The sequence below is a fragment of the Belonocnema kinseyi genome, chromosome 1 (assembly GCF_010883055.1).
Source record: "Belonocnema kinseyi isolate 2016_QV_RU_SX_M_011 chromosome 1, B_treatae_v1, whole genome shotgun sequence".
NCBI classification, from domain to species: domain Eukaryota; kingdom Metazoa; phylum Arthropoda; class Insecta; order Hymenoptera; family Cynipidae; genus Belonocnema; species Belonocnema kinseyi.
The window spans coordinates 21,946,512-21,965,308 of record NC_046657.1 but is presented as its reverse complement, the minus strand read 5'-3'; the positions used below and the strand labels follow the sequence as shown (position 1 = coordinate 21,965,308).

At 26.1% G+C, this 18,797-nt stretch overlaps 2 protein-coding genes across 3 annotated transcripts in view; one reads left to right on the top strand and one right to left on the bottom strand.

Annotated features, from left to right (window-relative positions):
• LOC117168996 (cilia- and flagella-associated protein 74-like) overlaps positions 1-18,797 on the top strand; it is a 49,482-nt gene that overhangs the window by 18,105 nt on the left and 12,580 nt on the right. The window contains exons 21-22 of the mRNA XM_033355031.1: positions 38-167; positions 12,884-13,042. Coding sequence (XP_033210922.1) covers positions 38-167; positions 12,884-13,042 — 289 coding nt within the window. The remainder of the gene's footprint in view (positions 1-37; positions 168-12,883; positions 13,043-18,797) is intronic.
• Positions 4,387-8,832, bottom strand: LOC117169002 (lymphocyte expansion molecule). 2 transcript variants are annotated; one of them, XM_033355043.1, is made up of 6 exons: positions 8,526-8,832; positions 5,819-6,054; positions 5,614-5,755; positions 5,464-5,546; positions 5,013-5,160; positions 4,387-4,902 (listed from the first exon to the last, which is right to left on the bottom strand). In XM_033355043.1, the coding sequence occupies exons 1-6, from the start codon at positions 8,753-8,755 to the stop codon at positions 4,593-4,595; spliced, it is 1,149 nt and encodes a 382-aa protein (XP_033210934.1). In that variant the 5' UTR covers positions 8,756-8,832; the 3' UTR covers positions 4,387-4,592. The 2 variants fall into 2 exon arrangements, with proteins under 2 accessions (XP_033210934.1, XP_033210944.1); XM_033355053.1 differs by having other exon boundaries at positions 5,819-6,078; positions 8,526-8,611.

Here is an 18,797-nt window from a genome sequence, read left to right as displayed (position 1 = left end):
GTAAAATTCCAAGTGACAAGAAAATTTCCCTTTTCAGAAAATTAAAAATCGATGCAACCCTTTTGAATCCCTTCGGGCCATTTTTTATGCCACCCGGAAAGTTGGTTGAGCCTGGTTCAATCTTAACATTGCCAATCACTTTTTCCCCAGAGGCAGAAGGAGATCAAGTAAGCTTTTTTTAGTCCATTTTCCAAATAGGAAATTTGAATTCCAAAAATTTATGTCTAACTATGAAAATAAAAAAATGGTTTAGCCTTAAGGGTTTTAAAATAACTTGGGATCAGCTACACCCATTATATGTCTGCAAAAATGCATTGCTTGATGTAATATTGTAACCAGATAATCTAAAAGCAATTTTACTCGAGGTAGCGTTGCGATTTTTTCGATTTTTTTTTTTTACTTGAAATTGAGTGTTGCTTTGCGCCTGTAAAATACAACACTCCAGGTAGCACTGTATACCGGGCTGCAGTCACCAGGCTTGTTTTAAATTTCATAAAATATTGAATTACTGATTTTTCGTCGCTTAGAGTAGTATATAATACAGTATGATTATGCAAAACGAGCAACACGAGCAATAATAACAATAATAAAATTATAATAAAGCTCTTTAATAAAAATATAATGATAATTTTTTCGGGTGACTTCAGCCCAGCATACAGTCTTGGCTAGCGCGTTGTATTTTACAGGCGCAAAAACACTCAATTTAAAATTTAAAAAAACAAGAACATTTTTTGAAAAAACTGCTATGCCCTTGCCAATAAAATTGCTTTTATATTATATGTTATATATATTAAATTAATCAATGCCTCTTTGTGAACGTATTATGGATGTAGCTAAATTTAAGTTCTTTTGAGAGTCTTAATTTTGCAAATTACATTATCACCAAAGGCAGAAGCGAATCAAGTATTTTTCTAATTCAATTTGCCAATGACGATTTTTAATTCCAGAAATTTATTTATGAAAGAGAAATTTTAAATAGCGAATAATTATTTCATAATAAATGACAATTCTGTTCTTAACTTTTTGACTAAATGTTTTAAAAATGAAAATGAAAAATGAAAAAAAGGAAATAGAAATCCATTGATCAATATTAAGAATTTTCTACACCATTAATTTTGTAACTAAAAATTTCCAAATAAGTAATTTTATTTGATAAAATTTATTTTTGAATAATTCATTATTATTGATGATAGGAAAAAACTTTGTTATTGTAAATGTTAATTAATATTAACAAATAATTCTGGTTGTAAGGTTCGACTACCACACTTTATTTTATAAACTTTTTCACACTTTCAAAGTGAAGATATTATTTCAAAAGATAAGTTTTAAGCTTTGAAGATTTGAAAATAAGTCGAAAAAGAATCTGAAATATTCTTAAAGATTTTTTTTATTCTGACAGGAATTTGAACAATTTTAGGAAAATTTTCAATTATTTCGAAGTTTTGAACTATAAAAAAATTAATTTACAAAGATTTTAGGAATTTTTCATCAAAATGTGGATTTTTTAAGATTAAAAAAAATAATTTAAGCCCATTTAGGATATTGAACGGTTTTCAATTAATAAAAATGTTTCTTAAGTTTCTGGGGAAAATTTCCATTGATTTAAAAAGAAATTAATTTCCAGACAATATCCGAAAATATTCTTAAATGTTTTAAACAATTTCCTAAACATAAAGATAAAAAATTAGAACATTTTAAACAAGAAATTTTAAATTATGCAAGATTAGAAGAATTTATAAAAAATACTCGAAAACCTAAGATATTTAGAAGTTGTAAAAATATGTAAAAATAGTTTGAAATTTAAAAATATTTCAACAAATTTAAAACAAATTATAAATTTTTCTAGATTTCGGAATGAAGTTTAGAAGTTTTTCGAAGATTTTGAAATATCTCAAAATTTTCTTAAGATTTCTGGGAATCTTGAACGTGATTCTGTATTTTGAAAAATTAATTTTAGGAGAATATTTGAAAAGATTTTTTAAAAAAATTAACAGACATCGAAAACTAATCAGAAAAATTTCTAGTCAATTCTTTTAATTTTTCAGAACGTTTTCATGATTTTATAAAAAAAATCTTATCATTTTTGAAAATACTTCGAAGTTACAAAGAAAATTTTTAAATAATTAAAAATTTGAAATAATTTCATTTAAAAAAATTCAATTTTGAGTTAATCTTTAAAAATTGATTTAAAACATTACAAAAGGCTAAAGAAATCGAGAAAAAGAACCCGGAAGATTTTAAGAATATTTTACGAAAAACTCGAGTCAGTTTAAAAGAAATTTATACATTTGATCATTTTAAAGAGGTTAAAAATATTTTAAAACATTAGAAGATTTAAAAAAATTTACAAAATCTTGGAGACGTTATTCGAGACAAAATTTGAGAAAATATTCGAAACAAAATTCGAGACACTATTTGAAACGGGACTCGAGGCGAAATTCGAGATCAATATTCGAGATGAGATTCGAGACGAGATTCAAAACAAGATTCTAAACAATGTTCGAGATGAGGTTTGAGACGAGACTTGACACTACTTTGACTTAATTTTGGTGGAGAATTAATGTTTTTTATTTCAAAATTCAACTATTTGTTTGAAGATTAACATTTATGTTCAAATTTTAATTTGAAATATCAAACATTTTCAAAAATCTTTTTGGATTTTTTTATGAATTTTACGAAAATCATATTCATATAACCTTAAAAATAATTTACCCAAAAATTAATTAAATAATACAATTTTTGATTTCGAATTCATTTTTTTATTTGTTAAATTATAGTATCTTTAGAAAAGAACTTTAAGATAAAGTCATAAAGAAGTTAGGGTTTTTAAACCAAAATCATCATGAAGATTTCAAATTTTCAACAATTTTCGTTTATCTGAGCATTTTAGAGCAAAAATGGATATTTTTAATAAAGGAATATTTGATCTCAAAGATTGAGAATTTGTTAAAAAGTTTAGTTTTCGATTTTAACAGCCTTTTCACCGAAAATTGAAATTTTCAGACAAAAATCGTAAGATTTGAAAGAACATTGATTATTTTTTAATAATTGTCATTTTTAAACAACAAATCATAAAATCTAAATCAAATGACTTCTGTCTAAATTAATAAAATTTAAGTGCTTGAACAATATCTGATTGTGTTAATGTTTTTCGTTGCAAACTGATATTTTTATTCAATAATTAATATATTTCAAGGAATATTACTAATTTTTAAACAATTTAGATTTAATTTTTCTTGATACATCGAGAATTGTTATTTTAAAAATAATGGTTATAATTTAAGCAAGATTCCGAATCTTTTAACCATTTTCGATGTGGTAATATTTTTCTTCGGAAACTGGTATTTTACAGAGGAAATCTGTTGTTTTAAATGAAAAAAAGTCGAATTTGAATGACGAGTTTTAATTTAGAAATTTTTTTTATTAATTAAAGCTACTGTTTTCCGTCAATAACTTACTTAAAATTTTTTAAATCATCAAATTTTTTAAATTATCATTCAGACATTAAATCCACTAGTTTTTGTTTTGTTGTTCTTTTACACCAAAATTCAGTACTTTTGATAAAAAATAATTAAATTTAAAAGATTAACCATTTTTCATCAATTTACGTTTTCCGGGTTTGTTAGTGTTTTTTACCTAAAATTTATATATGAAAAAAATCATTAGATTCTAAAGGTTCTAAATTTTTCAACAAATTTAGGTTATGCTAGCGTTTCAAGCCGAAGATTGTTGTTTTAAAACCAAAATTTTTATAATTTCACCAAAATTCAGAATCTCTCAACAATTTTAGATAATCTATTTTTTAATTAAAACTTATTCGATCTCAAAGCAGATTCATTATCTTTTAACAATTTTAGGTTATGTCGGAATTCTGCACACAAAATTTGCATTTCCAATTCAAATTATTGTTTGAAACAGATTAAGAAATTCTTATTGACTTTTGATTATACATAATTTTATAATTATATTTCAAAGAGGATTGTGTATCTCGATATAGATTTCAAAGTAGTTTCTCAATTTAAGAACAGTTTAAGGTTATGTTAACTTTCTTTTCATCAGAAATCAGTTATTTAAAACAAAAATATTCCAATTTAAAAAAAGATTTATAATTAAAAATGATTTTTTGTTGTGTTATGTCATTATTTTTCATTGAAAATTGGAATTTATAATAATAAATGATTGGATTTAAAATAAAATAAAAGGTTTTTCAACATCTTTGGGTTATGTTAACGTTTTTCACCTGAAACGGCTATTGGGAACCGCTAAATTCCAACGTGACATCTAGTGTGAAAAAATATGTATTATTGCAAACGGGATATTATATTCAAAGTAATTGTATTTTTGTAAAAAGTATTACAACGGATACAATTTTGAATGTGAAAAATGGCTTCTAAATATGGAGTTGTCTTACCGACATTTACCGACATCAAGAAATTTGAATGGTTCGAGTCCATACTGAATTTTTTATTCAGCACAGACACAAACCATAGAAGTTTCTAGATGTCGATAAATGCCGGTAACAGAAATCTGTATTGAAAAATCGCATTATATAATAAATAGGGCACTTTGTATAAAATTAGAATTGAACAGTTTCAAAAACTGTTATAAGTCTCTTTTGCTAGATTTTTGATCCTTGGGATCTTGCTTTTGAAAACTGAACTCCAGCCAGAGCCCTTAATATTTTTTGCAATTTTTGGATTATATCTTCCTGGTCCAGGTCGAATTTCTTTAGGACGCAGTGGCCTATCTTTTTCGGCACTTTTTCCAAAAGGATAATTTTTTGCATTTTTTGGCCTTTCGGGGAATTTTGGATCATACTGACCCGGTCCTGGTTGAGATGGGTCTTTATAACACAGACTTAGGTCGTTTTGCATCAATCTCAACGTTGGCTTCTTTGGATATCTGTTGAAATCAAAAAATTATAATAAATATTTCAAAATTAATAAATAAGAATGGAAAAGAAACAGTAATTAATAATATTTTAACGCAGAATAATAATAATAATAATATACCTTGGACAATTGGACCAAACACCCTTAAAATAGTTCGATTTATTAAAAAGTTTTTCAATTTCTCCTGGTATTTTTTGAGGCCAATCAGGGTATCCGAATATTTTAGTAGTTGCAAGATATCCTGTAATAGTGGAATTATCCCTAGGCCCTGAAAAACAAAATGAATTAAAAAAATAATTCTCAACATTTATAAAGATAAAAGAAAGGTGCAGAGTAGAGCCACTGTGAAGTTAGTTGACGTCTGCAGCTCGGATCTCGCGCGCGGAAAACGCCATCAAACCAGCGGCAAGCGTGCGCGCGCAACCTGGACACGCGCGTTGCTTCGCGACCCCCTCTCTGTCGGAATGGCGTTTCACTGCATATGAGATCCGAGCTGTATTAGTCAGCTAACTTCACATCGGCTCCCATACACTTTCTGTTCATAAGTTTTGAAATACTAAAATTAAGAAACCTGTAAATAAATCGTAGGGTCCTCTTTTACCAGTAACTTTTTTCAAAACATTGTCTATGCAATCAGGATGTTGGACATTATACCTAAACAATAATTAAAAATATTAAAATAATCATTATTCAAAATATTTTATTTAGTCGTTGAAATTACCTATTAGGAGGTAAAGACCACGTTTTTTCTTTTTTAATTCTTGGGGCCAAGCCATCGTACTCGAAACTTGGGGTGGAAGAAAACCCTTTAAATCGATTCTGATCAATGTAAAAAAATGGATTATGATCCCTTCCAGTGTAACCTAAAAAATTTTCTTAGTACTGCTTTTACTCAATATTTTTTTTTCAATTAAATTTTTGTCTACCAGGCCCAGGAGTCGAAAACTTTGATTTTTTCGGAAACCGAGACATTGTTCCAAAGCCAATATCTCCTTTCACATTCCTTCCTCTCTTTTCGAAAATATTTTCAGGCCACTGGTCCAACTGATAAGTCCCAGGACCGATATTACTTTTTTTCTCTTTCTCCAATATCCCAAATTTGCCCAAAAGGCGTCCTCCTTGTGTCGCAGAAAATTCTTCCATTTCCTCCTTCCTTTTCCAACTAGTTCATTTTTAAAGACCATTTCTATTGTAAATATCAATCGAAAGTGATTTAAAAGTATTAAATTATAGTTCAATTGTGGTAAAAAATCAAGAAAAGAAAGTGCAGGCACCGGGATTAGAACCCCGCCCGTATTATTTGTAGCAAACAAATATACATTTAATTTACATATGTAAATGCAAATTAATTAATTTTAACGATTCCAAGTTTAAGATTATTTAATTTCAAAGACGAAAAAATAAACATACTTAAATTTTAAAGATTTGGATGATCAAAAGTAAAGTTTTGAATTCTTAATCTTCTGAACCGGTAGAATTTTAAATGTTAGTCATAAAAATAACAGAATTTTTAATTGTAAAAGTTAACACTTGAATAATTCGTTTTTATACATGTTCAAAATTAAAATTTCTTGAATTTCGAAGATTAAAAAAAAAAAAAAATACAAATTAAATACTAAAGAGTCTTTAATTATAAATATTTGAAATTGAAGAATTTTATATTGTCAATGTTCCAAGTTTAATTATTAAAAAAAATGAAAATTACATAGTCTAAAACATAAATCTTAAAAATTGAATAGTTTTTAATTCTTTATATTCAAAATTCTAGAATTTTAAATTTAAGTCCTTAAAATTGTAGAAAATTAAGTTGTAAATTTAAAAAATTGAAATTTTAAATACAAATCTTAAAAATTACATAAATTTGTAATTATCAATTTTTAAAATTAACAACTCTTCAATTAACAAAATTTACAACTTGAATCTCAATTAATACAAACTTTTTAGAGATGAACAAAAAACAATTCTTAAATATGGATTATCTTGGACATCAAAAGTCGCGATTTCGTTTCTCAATTTCCTTAATTAAGCAAGTTTTAAATGTAAAGCATTAAAAATACAGAATTCTTAATAATAACATTTAATATTAGCATAGTTTTCAATTGTAAATTGTCAAAATTAAAAATTCTGGAATTTTGAGGATTTGCAATTTATACTTTCAATATTTTAAATAGTTACAATGGTCAATTTTTTAAATTGAAGAGTTTTCAATTTAAAAAATGTGAGATTAAATATTAAGCAAGTTTTAACTTTTGTAATAAAAAATGCTGTAAGTTTTATGATTTACATTCAAAATATCTTCAATTTAATAGATAAAAATTGAAAAATTTACTTTTGATTTCCAACATAATTAAAATCAGCAAAATTTAAAAATTTTCAATCATGCATCTTTAAAATTCAAGAATTTTGGAGTTTTAACTCTTTAACATTTTAGAATTTAAATTTTTTAATTTTTTAATTAAAAAGTTTTTAATATGGACAATTTTCAGTTATAAATTATGCAAATTTTAAGTTTCAAAATTAAAAATTCAGTCATTCTGAAGCTTTAGGCACGAAATTTATTTAATCTGGAAAATAAGGAGACGAAAATTTAACTTTTAATTTCCAAAATCACGAAACATATTCGAATTTAATCATTATTATTCATAAATTTAAAAAATAAAGAGTCTTTAACTGCAAATTATCAAACTTGTAGCAATTTCAATTGTAATTCTTCAAAAGTGTGGAACTTTGCATTTTTTAACTTGAAGTTTTTTTTTTAATTTTGACAAATAAAAATAGAACATCGTAAAAATTGAAGAATTTTAAAGATTATCTTAAAAATCCGACTATAAAAAAAATGTTCCAAAATTAAATGCCTTAAAAATGTAAATTTTGAAACTTAAGTAGTTGGTAATTCTATATTTTCAAAATTCAATCATTTTTAATTGTAACGCTTAAAAATGGAAGAACTTTAAATTACAAATTTTTAAAAATAATTCTCATTTAAATTGGAATTTTCATGATTACAATTTCTCTAATTTTGTTGATTTATATTAAAAAATTCTTCAATTTAGAAGATTTTGTAATTGATAACTTGACTCTTGATTTTCAAAATCATCCAAATTTGAGAAATTTTATTTATTTAATTCAAAAATTCAGTTAAGAATGATGGATTATAAAAGTAAAATGAATAATATTAAGTTATTTATTTTAATTCTCTCCCGTACACTTTTCTTACTTATATGTTTAATTATTGATTGCTAGAAAAAATAGTGCCCTTCGCGCGTTTACTGCATGTTCATTATTGTGATTGCCTAATTATTAAGTTAAAATATAGGTTTCAAATTAAATTAATATAAAATGTAATTAATTTTTATAAATAAAAATAAATATTACAATAGCTATATCGCTTTTTAGACAATATAATTTAATGTTAATTTCATGAAAAAATACAGAATTTTTATTTGTAAGACTTGAGACTTGCATAATTTTTTTTCTAAATTTTAAATTAAAATAATTAAATGAGAACATAAATTATATTATTTTTCAAAACATTTAAATTCTATTCGTCAAGGTTTGTTAGCTCATATAACATTTTTCTCGTTTTAAATTTTATATTGGCTCTAAAAGCCAACTAATTTTGTAATTATCTACCTTATGACCAAGCATTTTTTTCGAATCGGTGGTAGTTCGTAAGAGCCAATTGGTGGTGATTCATGCGACTGCTGGTCTAATTTAGGATGCAAACCTAATTGAACTCTCGATTTCAGTCCAATATTGAATGGTGGATGAGGTTTTCTTTCACGAATTAACACACACTTGCAACGCCACCTACAGGCGCAACGACAAATCCTAAAAGAATGATTATCTTTCTCACAGACCATTTTTTAATTATTATTATTTTTCAAATTAAATAATTATATTATTTGTTAATACAAGATTAATTTAAATATCCTTTAGATCAGAATTGCAAATGAAAATTAAGGGACTGTCAAAATGAAAACTTAATCACGAATTGCAAATGGTAGGGTTAAAACAATTGAAATTGCCGAAATTATTATTCATTTGAAAATAAACAGGGAGCGGATTAGAGTCACTGTGAATTTGGCTAACGAACCAAGCTCGGCTCTCAATTTAAGGGACGGAAAGCAGAACTAAACGAGCGCTCGAGCAGGACGCTGGCTTGGGAATGACGCGCAGTAAACGCGACCAAAGAGAGAACGGTCTTTCGTCGCGTATTCTGCGCGACAAGCCCACTCCTACCTACTGCTCGAGCGCTCGTTCGATTCCACGGTGTGCCCACTCTGATGTATTTGGGGGGGGGGGGGGGGGGGGGGGGGGGGGGGGGGGGTACTTGTAGATTGTAGCAAAATGTGAGATCCGCGCCACCTAGGGGACGTAGCAAGAACTATTGTCTATAGCAACGACCCCCCCTCCTATCCTTCTCACCTTAATTTTTAGTTTATGTTGATTTCTCTTTCTGAAATAAATACATGAATAATAATAACCAATAAAACAAACCAAAAATTGAACAAAATAAAATCTATTATCGAGCAAATGCAATCAAATGTTTAAATCTGTTGCAATCGTTCTATCATAGAAAGATTCCAACAGACTCTAACATTCGATTGTTCGTTCTATCAGAACGATTCCAAGAGACTTTGACACTTTATTGCATTTGATCGATTTTATTTGGTTCCATTTGTAGTTTTTGTTATCGGTGAAAATCCATTGTGAATCCAAGTTCATCACGCAAAAAAAAATATAATTCTTGAAGCTACAGTGAACTTGAGCAGACGTGAGCAGACGATGGAACTTCTATCGTCTGCTCAAGTTTATTTCGAATTCTGAATTCACACGAGCGCCACCTAGGGAACGTAGCAATTACTATAATCCGTTCACCATTTTTTTATAGGAGTGGGCACACCGTGTTCGGTTCTGCTTTGCGAGCCTTCATTTGCGGTTAATAGTCACATCGTCGCCGACAGAGAGGAAGTGGGGCATGCGTAACAACGTGCAGTCAGTTATTTTGCCGCCGGATACCTGTGACCTCCCACCCCCACCCCATATTGCGCTCGTCGGCGATGAATTCCCCTCTTCCGCTCCTAGCGGGAAGCGTGGTTGGTATATTCGCCGACGCAATGCTTCTTCTTACTGCGCATGTGTTGTTGAGCGCGGGCCTATTTAAAATTAATAAATTAGATATTTTCTCTTCTGACGTCAAATTGTAATCGAATGAATCAGTCATCATTAATATAGAATTTTGCAAGTACAAAAATAAAAATAATATATAGTGTTATAGAAAATTTGAATCACTATCCTTCTCTAAAAATAGATGTGCACAAAAATATCGAAAGCATTCTTGTTACTTTTCCTTAATGCTGATTGGGTGATATGAAAAATTTGAAAAAAAGAAAGAATTTATAACATTTATTACAATTATAAAAATTATAACACAGAATTAATATTTGTGTCCAAAACTTTAAAATTTATTTATTCAAATTTTTATTATTACATTTTTTAATTGAATTAATTAATTTTCAACTAAAAAAAAAAAGAAATTTTAAAGAAATAGTTATTTTTTCAATCAAATCGAGGAATTTCGACAAAAAAAATAAATTCTCAACAAGAATTGTAACAGTTGATATTTACAGCAAAACAATTTAATTTTCAATGCAAAACTGGTTGTTTATACAAAAAAAGGAATTGTCAGCTAAGGGGTTAGACTTTTCATCAAGGAAGATTTTCCAATCAATAAAGAAAAAAATCTCATCCAAAATGTTGTGTTTTGAAGTGACAAGGACAAACTTTTGACGACAAAAGTTGAATTTACAACACAAAATAAATTTTCTATGAACATAATTGAATTTTTGAAAATATGAGCTTGCAACCAAATAAGTGAATTTTCTAATGAAAAAGATGAATAATGCTAGCAAAATTAAATAGCTACATTTTTAGTAAAAAGAAATTCATGAATAAAAACAAATTTTCAACAAAATTGATTAAATTTTTTAACAAAGAAATAAACTTTTAACTCAAATGATGCATTTTCAATCAAAGAAATTAATTTTTAACCAAATAGATGAATTTGTAACACAGAAAGTTAATTTTATACCAAAAAAAAAGCAAATTTCAAGCAAAATAGATTAATTTTCAACTAAAAGGTAGAAATTAAAAAGAAATTGTGGTTCAATTTTAAGTTAGAGAAAAAAGTTTTTAACCAACTAAAATACATTTTTAATGAAAAAGTTCACGTTTCAGTTAAACAGATAAACTCTAAATCAAAAGGATAAAAAACTTAAATTTTTTTAACTTTAATTTTTTTTAATTTTTTTAATTTAAAAAATTTTTTAAATTCCCGAATACATGTTTAAGTTTTTGATGAAATTTTTGACCCGATAGTTAAATTTTCGATTCAAAAAGTTGAATTAGTCACAAAAGAAGATTAATATTCTATCTCCAGTTCAGTTGAAAAAATTAATTTTTAATTAAAAAAACTGATTTTCAAGCTAAAGAAATTAATTTTTAAACAAAAAGTTTAATTGCATGTACAGATTTCCCAGCAATTAATTATATTATACGTTTTATTGCCAAAAAATTATTTATAAATACAAATTTGAACAAAGTTTTAAATATTAGGCAAGAAAAAAATTGTGAACATTAATCAATAATTTCAAATTAAAGCGTTTGAAACTGAAAGCAAAATATATTGAACGATTTTTAAGAAAAAAGGTTTCTAATTCAACATATTTATTCATGCATTTTTGAAGTTGAAGAAATTTCTTTTAGAGCTTTTCAAAATTGTCAAGCTTCAAATTCTTAATCTTTTAAGTCAAGAGTTTTTAATTTTGATATTCAAAGTTTTGATTATAAAAAATTAGAAATTTGACAAGTTTCGAGCTTTACCGTTAAAAATTAAATAATTTTGATGTTTTATATTCGAAATTAAATTAAATCAATTTTATTTCTGTCTTTTTTTGGTTAAGAATTTTCAATTGTAGTTCTCACACATTGAAAAACTTTGAACTTGTTAATCGTGTCAAATTGAAAACATTTAAACACTTTTATTTACAACTGTTTAGAATTCAAAAGTTTTATTTTCAACTCTTCAAAATTGTAGAGTTTTAAATAAAATTTTTTTTTAATTGATGATTTATTAAATGTGACAACATAAAATGAAACATTTCTGCCATTTTTATGATTCACATTTAAAATTTCAAAAATTAAGGAAACAAAGAACTAAAAACTTGTATATCGATCGTCATAATTATCCAAATTTGAGAATTTGTATTTATAAATAAATATATTTATTAATTTAAAAGAATTTATTGTTTTTCCCACGAACCCCCTTTTACGAATCTTTCTCTACATTAAGTTAAATTAATTTCATTATTTATGAAAATGAAATGAATTACAAAATAATAAACTTAGAAATATAGAAAATTCAAACTAATAAAACAAATATTGAACGAGTTTTAGTTGACAAGGAATTGAATTGGAATCTTTTCTAAATAAAAGCGTTTGAAATTGAACATTTTTAAAATAAAAAAATGTTTAATTCGAAGCTCACAAATTGAAAAATTGTAAATCAAGTTATAAAAATTAGACAATTTCGTTCAAAATTGAATTTTTGTAATCTCTCAATTTAATGATTTCGAATTAAAACTTCAAAAATAGAACAATTGAAATAAAAATGAAATATTTTCACCATATAATTTTTAAAATGGGATCATTTAAAATTTAAAGAATTGGAAATTTTATTATTTCTCACTTAAAGCATTTAGAATTGAATAACTAAAAAGCTTGAACTTTTTCATTTAAATCATTTTTAATTCAAAGCGAATAAAATTTGGCGATTAGAAATTAAAAACTAATTGTGTCATTTGTAATTATTGTTACTTCAAAAATAAATATCTGTATAGTTAATTTGTAAATTGTAAGCTTCTAAATAATATATAAATTAATTATTTTTATGTCAGTTAGTGAATAAATGTTACAATTTGAATGAACAGGTGCATGAATTTTTTGAAATTCGCGCCACCGGAACTCTAACAACTTGGCGAATGGCTGTTTCCGGAAATGGTGTAGTTCCGAGTTGGACCATCGAACCAAAAATTTTAGTAGCAAGATTGGAAGCTAAACCGGGACAATCTAAAGAATTAAAAATGAAGGTAAAAAAATCTGTTAAACACAATAATTCCTGATTAGCATTAATATTTAAGTTGAAAAATAAATAAGCAATTTATAATTCATTTTGAAAATTTAAGTTTAATTTAAGAAAAAAACTGCTTTATCAGTGAAATTTGAATTCAGTGCCAAGTGGTTCCCCCTGAGTGTCGATAATTGATATGCGAGTAACTTACCGACCAGGCAGAACTAACTTTTTGTAAGATACCTGCATTACCGTCTCGAAAATCTTAAAAACAATCATTTTATAATTAGGTTTTCGTAAAATTTACGTTTATCAAAGTTTTACAATACCGACTCAGGGTATAAAGTTACATAAAAAATTGTTTTGTTTTATCTATTTTTCAGGAGTGAAAACTGAATACGAAAGCAATATATTTTTGAATACTCTAAGATTTATAAATATAAATGTTAAAAAATTACACGAACAACATTTTTGTAAAAACAGATAATATAATTTAATCATAAAATATACTAATTTATCGGCAAATGGTAACACTTGGGGTCGATAATTGATCAGTAACCTACCGACCAGGTAGGACTTACTTGTTTCTACAGAAACCTGCATTACCATCATAGGAATTTAAAAAATTTGAATTAAATTATAATTAAATATAAAATATTTTAACTGATATCAAATCTCAGACGACAAATAATTTTATAATTTAGTTTTCATAGTAGTTAATTGTGTAACGGCATTCTACAATACCGACTCCAGGTATAAGATTAAATTCAAATTAAATTAGAATTACTTATTTTCCAATTTTGTTGATTATTCAGTTTAAATTAGTTGAATCACACAAAAATTCTTAAAATGTTTAAAAATTATTTTGATTGAATTTTAATTTCATTTTAGAAAGTATTAAAAATGTTAACTTCATATTGATTTTGAAAGGACGAGCCAATATTTGTGCCAGTGGTCTTAATTGCACATAAAAAATTTATCTTTACTGATTAAAGTGGCGTAATTAAGGAGCAAAGAAGGCGATCACTTTTTATTGGTTACGACTTGTACCGTTGTACGTACTAGAAAATAACTGAAAATGAAATTGCGGTAATTGAAGTACTATATAATATTGATTAATGGAAAAGGTAGAATTATTGCAAATAGAAATAAGTCAAAGAAGATAAAATTTATAGATAAGGAAAATATTATTTTATAACGAAAAAGACTCAAAATGGATAGAAAAAATGATGGAAAAGGATAAAATTATTCAAAATAGAATTCGATGAAAAAGGGATAGAAGGTAATAGAAAAGGATAAAAATATTTAAAAAGGAAATAAGACAAATATGAATAGACTAGAAATATGATTAAAGGGGATGGAAAAGGATAAAATGATTGAAAGTGGAATATGATAAAAACGGACAGAAAGGAATAGAAAAATTATATTCGACAGAAACAAATGGAAAAGGTTTGGTATATTTAAGATGGTAACAGGTATTAAATAACTACATAAACATGTGCAAACAAAAAAGTAAAAATAGATTCAGAAGGGTTGGAAAGTGATAAGAAAGTGACAATATATAGGTTCTAAAGAAATCGAAAAAATTTAATTATTCTGAAGTGAAAGAAATTGAATAGAAGTAGAAAATTATATAAAAGGATAGAAATAGATAGAAAAGGATAGAAAAAGATAGACATATTAGAAAGAAGAAAAAGAATAAAGAGGAATACAATGTAAATAGATTCAAAGTCGATGAAAAACAATATAATAGTTAAAAACTGAAATTTAATAAAAAATTATGGCGAATGATAGAAACGGATAAAAATTGTTGCAAAAGAATAGAAAAGGATGGAAAATTACATGCAACTTAACTTCTATTTTTAAAAAAATTGCATCAGGAACTGGGGTCATCAAAATACATCAATTAAAGTTACGGCAAAGCCAAGTAAAACAAAAAATAAACTTATATGAAATATAAATATATATAACATATATTTTATATATTATTTTATTATTTTTAATGATTAATAATTAATTTTTAATTAATTCAAAACAATTTTTAATATGAATTTTGTTTTTAATTTTTTTAATTATTTTTTATTTATATTTAATAAAATATTAGAAAAATGATGAAGGAATATGATGGAAGATGATAGGATCATTGGAAGTGTGAAAAGAAAATAATAAAACAATGTATAGATAAGAAAAAAGATATAAATATATAGGAAAAGGTATAAAGGGATAGAAAGGGATAGATAATGACAGAAAACTATAGAAGAGAATAAAAGAGGAATAGAATAGAAATATTATTCTAAAAAGGAATAAAATAGAACTAGGCTTAAAGGTGAAGGAAAAGGATACATTTATTCGAAAGCTGAATATGATGGACAAAGATAAAATGGGATAGAAAAGGATATGAAATAATAGGAAGGGCTAAAAAAGTAGAAAATGATTTTTAAAAAACATAGAAACATTAAATAGAAAAAAACTATGAAGAGGAATAGAATACAAAAATGTATTTAAATGGGATGGAAACGATCAAAATTATTCTAAACGGAAATAGAATAAAAAAGAACAGAAAACCTTAAGAGTATAAAAAGGTATAGAAGGGGATAGAAATGATAGAAATATTAGAAAGAAGAAATATACTAAAGCAAGGAAATTGTAGGGCAGAAATGGATAGAAATATCAGAAGAAAAATATGATAATGAGAAATAGTATAGAAATAGGTTTAAAGGAGACAAAAAAAGGAAAATGTTTAGAAACTAAAAATAAATACAAATTCATAGAAATTGATAAAAAAACCTATGCGCAAAGAAAAGGAACGGATATAATTTTCGGAAAGAATAATCTGATAAAAAATTATTAAATTGGATAGAAAAGGGTATATTCTAGAGAAAAAAGTATTATGAATAAAATTGAAATTTAGATAACAAAGGACAACAATTTCTCATAAAACAAAAAGTTAAGAAGAGAGAATGTAACAAAATGGAACTTTTTATTTCCCATTATTTGAAAGTTAAGCAGGATGAAGAGGAGATGGAAAGGATAAAACTATTCAAAAGCGGATTGGGATTAAAAAGGGACTACACATATAAAAAGCATAGAAAAGGATTAAAAAAGATAGAAATATTAGTGAATAAGAAATGGGATAAATTGGAATAGATTATAAATATGTTTAAAGGACGTGGAAAAGGATAGAAATATTTTATTTATAAATAGGTCTAAGATAAATTAAATAAATAAAATTAAAATATAATGAAAAGGGACAGAAAATGTAAGAAGAATAGAGAAGGATAGAAAAATGTAGAAAAGGATAAAAAATTATGTGACAGGATGGAAGCTGATAAGAACGGATAGAACCGAGGAAAAATGATAAAAACAACAGTGATATTAGGAAAAGACATATTATGAAAAAGGATAGAAATACATTGAAAGGGGATAGGAAAGGATAAAATTGTCTACAAACGGAATAGGATGAAAATGGGCAGAAGAGTTAAAAAGGATAGAAAAAAATATGAAAGGATATGAAACAATAGGTATGCCTTGACAAGGTTAAAAAGGATAGACAAGGATAGGCAGGGCTAGAAAAGGGTAAAAAAGGATCCTGGCAAGAAATATGATAAAAGGGGATACAATATAAATAGGTTTATAGGGGATAAAAAAAGTAAAATTATTAGAAACTAACATTTGATTCGAAGGGATAAAAAAGGATAGAGGTGGAGAGAAATGTGTACATAATGATAGAAAGAAATAGAAAAGGATACCATGTTTAATACTGGAACTAAGAATAAAGAAAAAAATATGATTTTTGGCAAAAGTAATATGATAAAAAATAACACAAATTTTATTTAAAAAAGGACAAATTTTAGGACAATAAGTATAATAAATAGATACAGGATAAAAAGGGACAGAAAATACAATGGCATAGAAAAGTATATGAGAGTAAAGACATTAAAAGAATAAGATAGGAGACAACAGGATGGCAAAAGGATATAATTATTCAAAAGCGGAAAAAGATGGAAAGTGAAATAAATAATCAGAAGGATAGAAAATGTTTAAACATGATAAAAATATTCTGAAGTAGAAATATGAGAGAAAGAAAATAGAAATCGATTGAAAGGTTATGTAAAATGATAAAATTATTCAAAGTCGGAATAGGATAAAAAGCGACGAAAAAAGAATAGAAAAGGATAGAAATTAATTGAAAAGGGTAGAGATATTAGGAAGAGGAAATATAATGAAAAGGAATAGTATAGAAGTAGATTAAAAGGGATAGAAAATGATAACAAATATTAGAGCGAAATATTATAAAAATAAACGAGGGTATAAAGGATATAGCGAGAAATGAAAAGCGAGAAAATGATAGAAAATTATAGAAAACAATAGAAAAGAGTGACAAAAGAATGAAAAATTTACAAAATCATATAAATATTATAAGAAGAAGAATAATATTATGTAATATAAAAGAAAGGTATATAAAATGATAGAAATCCATAGAAGTAAATGGAAAAAGGTAGAGATATAACGGAAATGAAGTATAATAAAGAGATATAGAATAGAAATAGATTCAAAGTGGGTGCAAAAGTATGAAATTATTTGAAAGTGGCATGAAATGAAAAGCGGCATAACAGATTAAAAGTATATGATATGATAGAAAATGATAGAAAGTGATGGAAATGGATAGAACAGATAAAAAGGATAGAAAAAGAGCGAAATATTGAGAAAAATATGATAAAGAGGACAGGAATATAAATACAGTTAAAAGGGATGGACAATGAACAAATTGTTCGGTAGAAAAATGGGATTAAGGCAGACAGAAAAGGATATAAAATTATGAAAATGATAAAAAGGGTGGAAAACTATAGAAAAGTATAGAAAATTATATAAAAAGGGAGAGAAAATGATAGCAAATTATGAAAAAGATGAATCCTTATAGAAAAGGATAGAAAAAGTTAAAGAAAAAGGGTTGAAATATTAGGAAAAAGAAATATAATAAAGAGATATAAAATAGAAATAGAATAGAAGTGGATGTAAAAGCATGAAATTATTTTGAAGCGGCATAGAATGAAAATAGGCATAAGAGATCAAAAGTATATTAAATGATAGAAAATGATAGAAATAGATAGAAAAGATGAAAAGGATAGAAAAAATATAGTGAAATATTGAGAAAAATATAATAAAAGAGTACAGAAATAGAAATATATTTAAAAAGGATGGAAAAGGATCAAAATGTTTGATAGAAAAATGGAATTAAGAGAGACAGAAAAGGATAAAAAAGGAGAGAAAATTATAGAAAAGGATAGACAATTTAGGAGTTGAAATTTGATAAAGGGGGGTATGATTTAAATAAGTTTAAATATGATGAAAAAGAATTAAATAATTCGAAATTAGAATAGGATGAAAATGGATCGAAATAGGAAATAATAGGAAATAATAGAAAAGGATAGAAAATGATTGAAAATGCTAAAAAATAGTATAAAAAGATGAAAACGTATAGAAAAGGTCAGAACATTCGAGAGTGAAAATTTGATGAAGGGAATATGATAAAAATAGGTTTAAATAGAATGAAAATGGACCAATAAGGATAGCAAAGGATAGAGAAGGGCAGAAAACGGTAGAAAATGTTCGAAAATAATACAAATATGAGAAGAGGAAATTTGATAAAGAAGAATATAATAGAAATAGGTTTAAAGCTGAATGTTCAAGGATAAAATGCATCAAATTACTCAAAAACAGTATAGGATGGAAAGGGACAAAAAAGACCACATGGAGAGAAAAGCATAGACAAG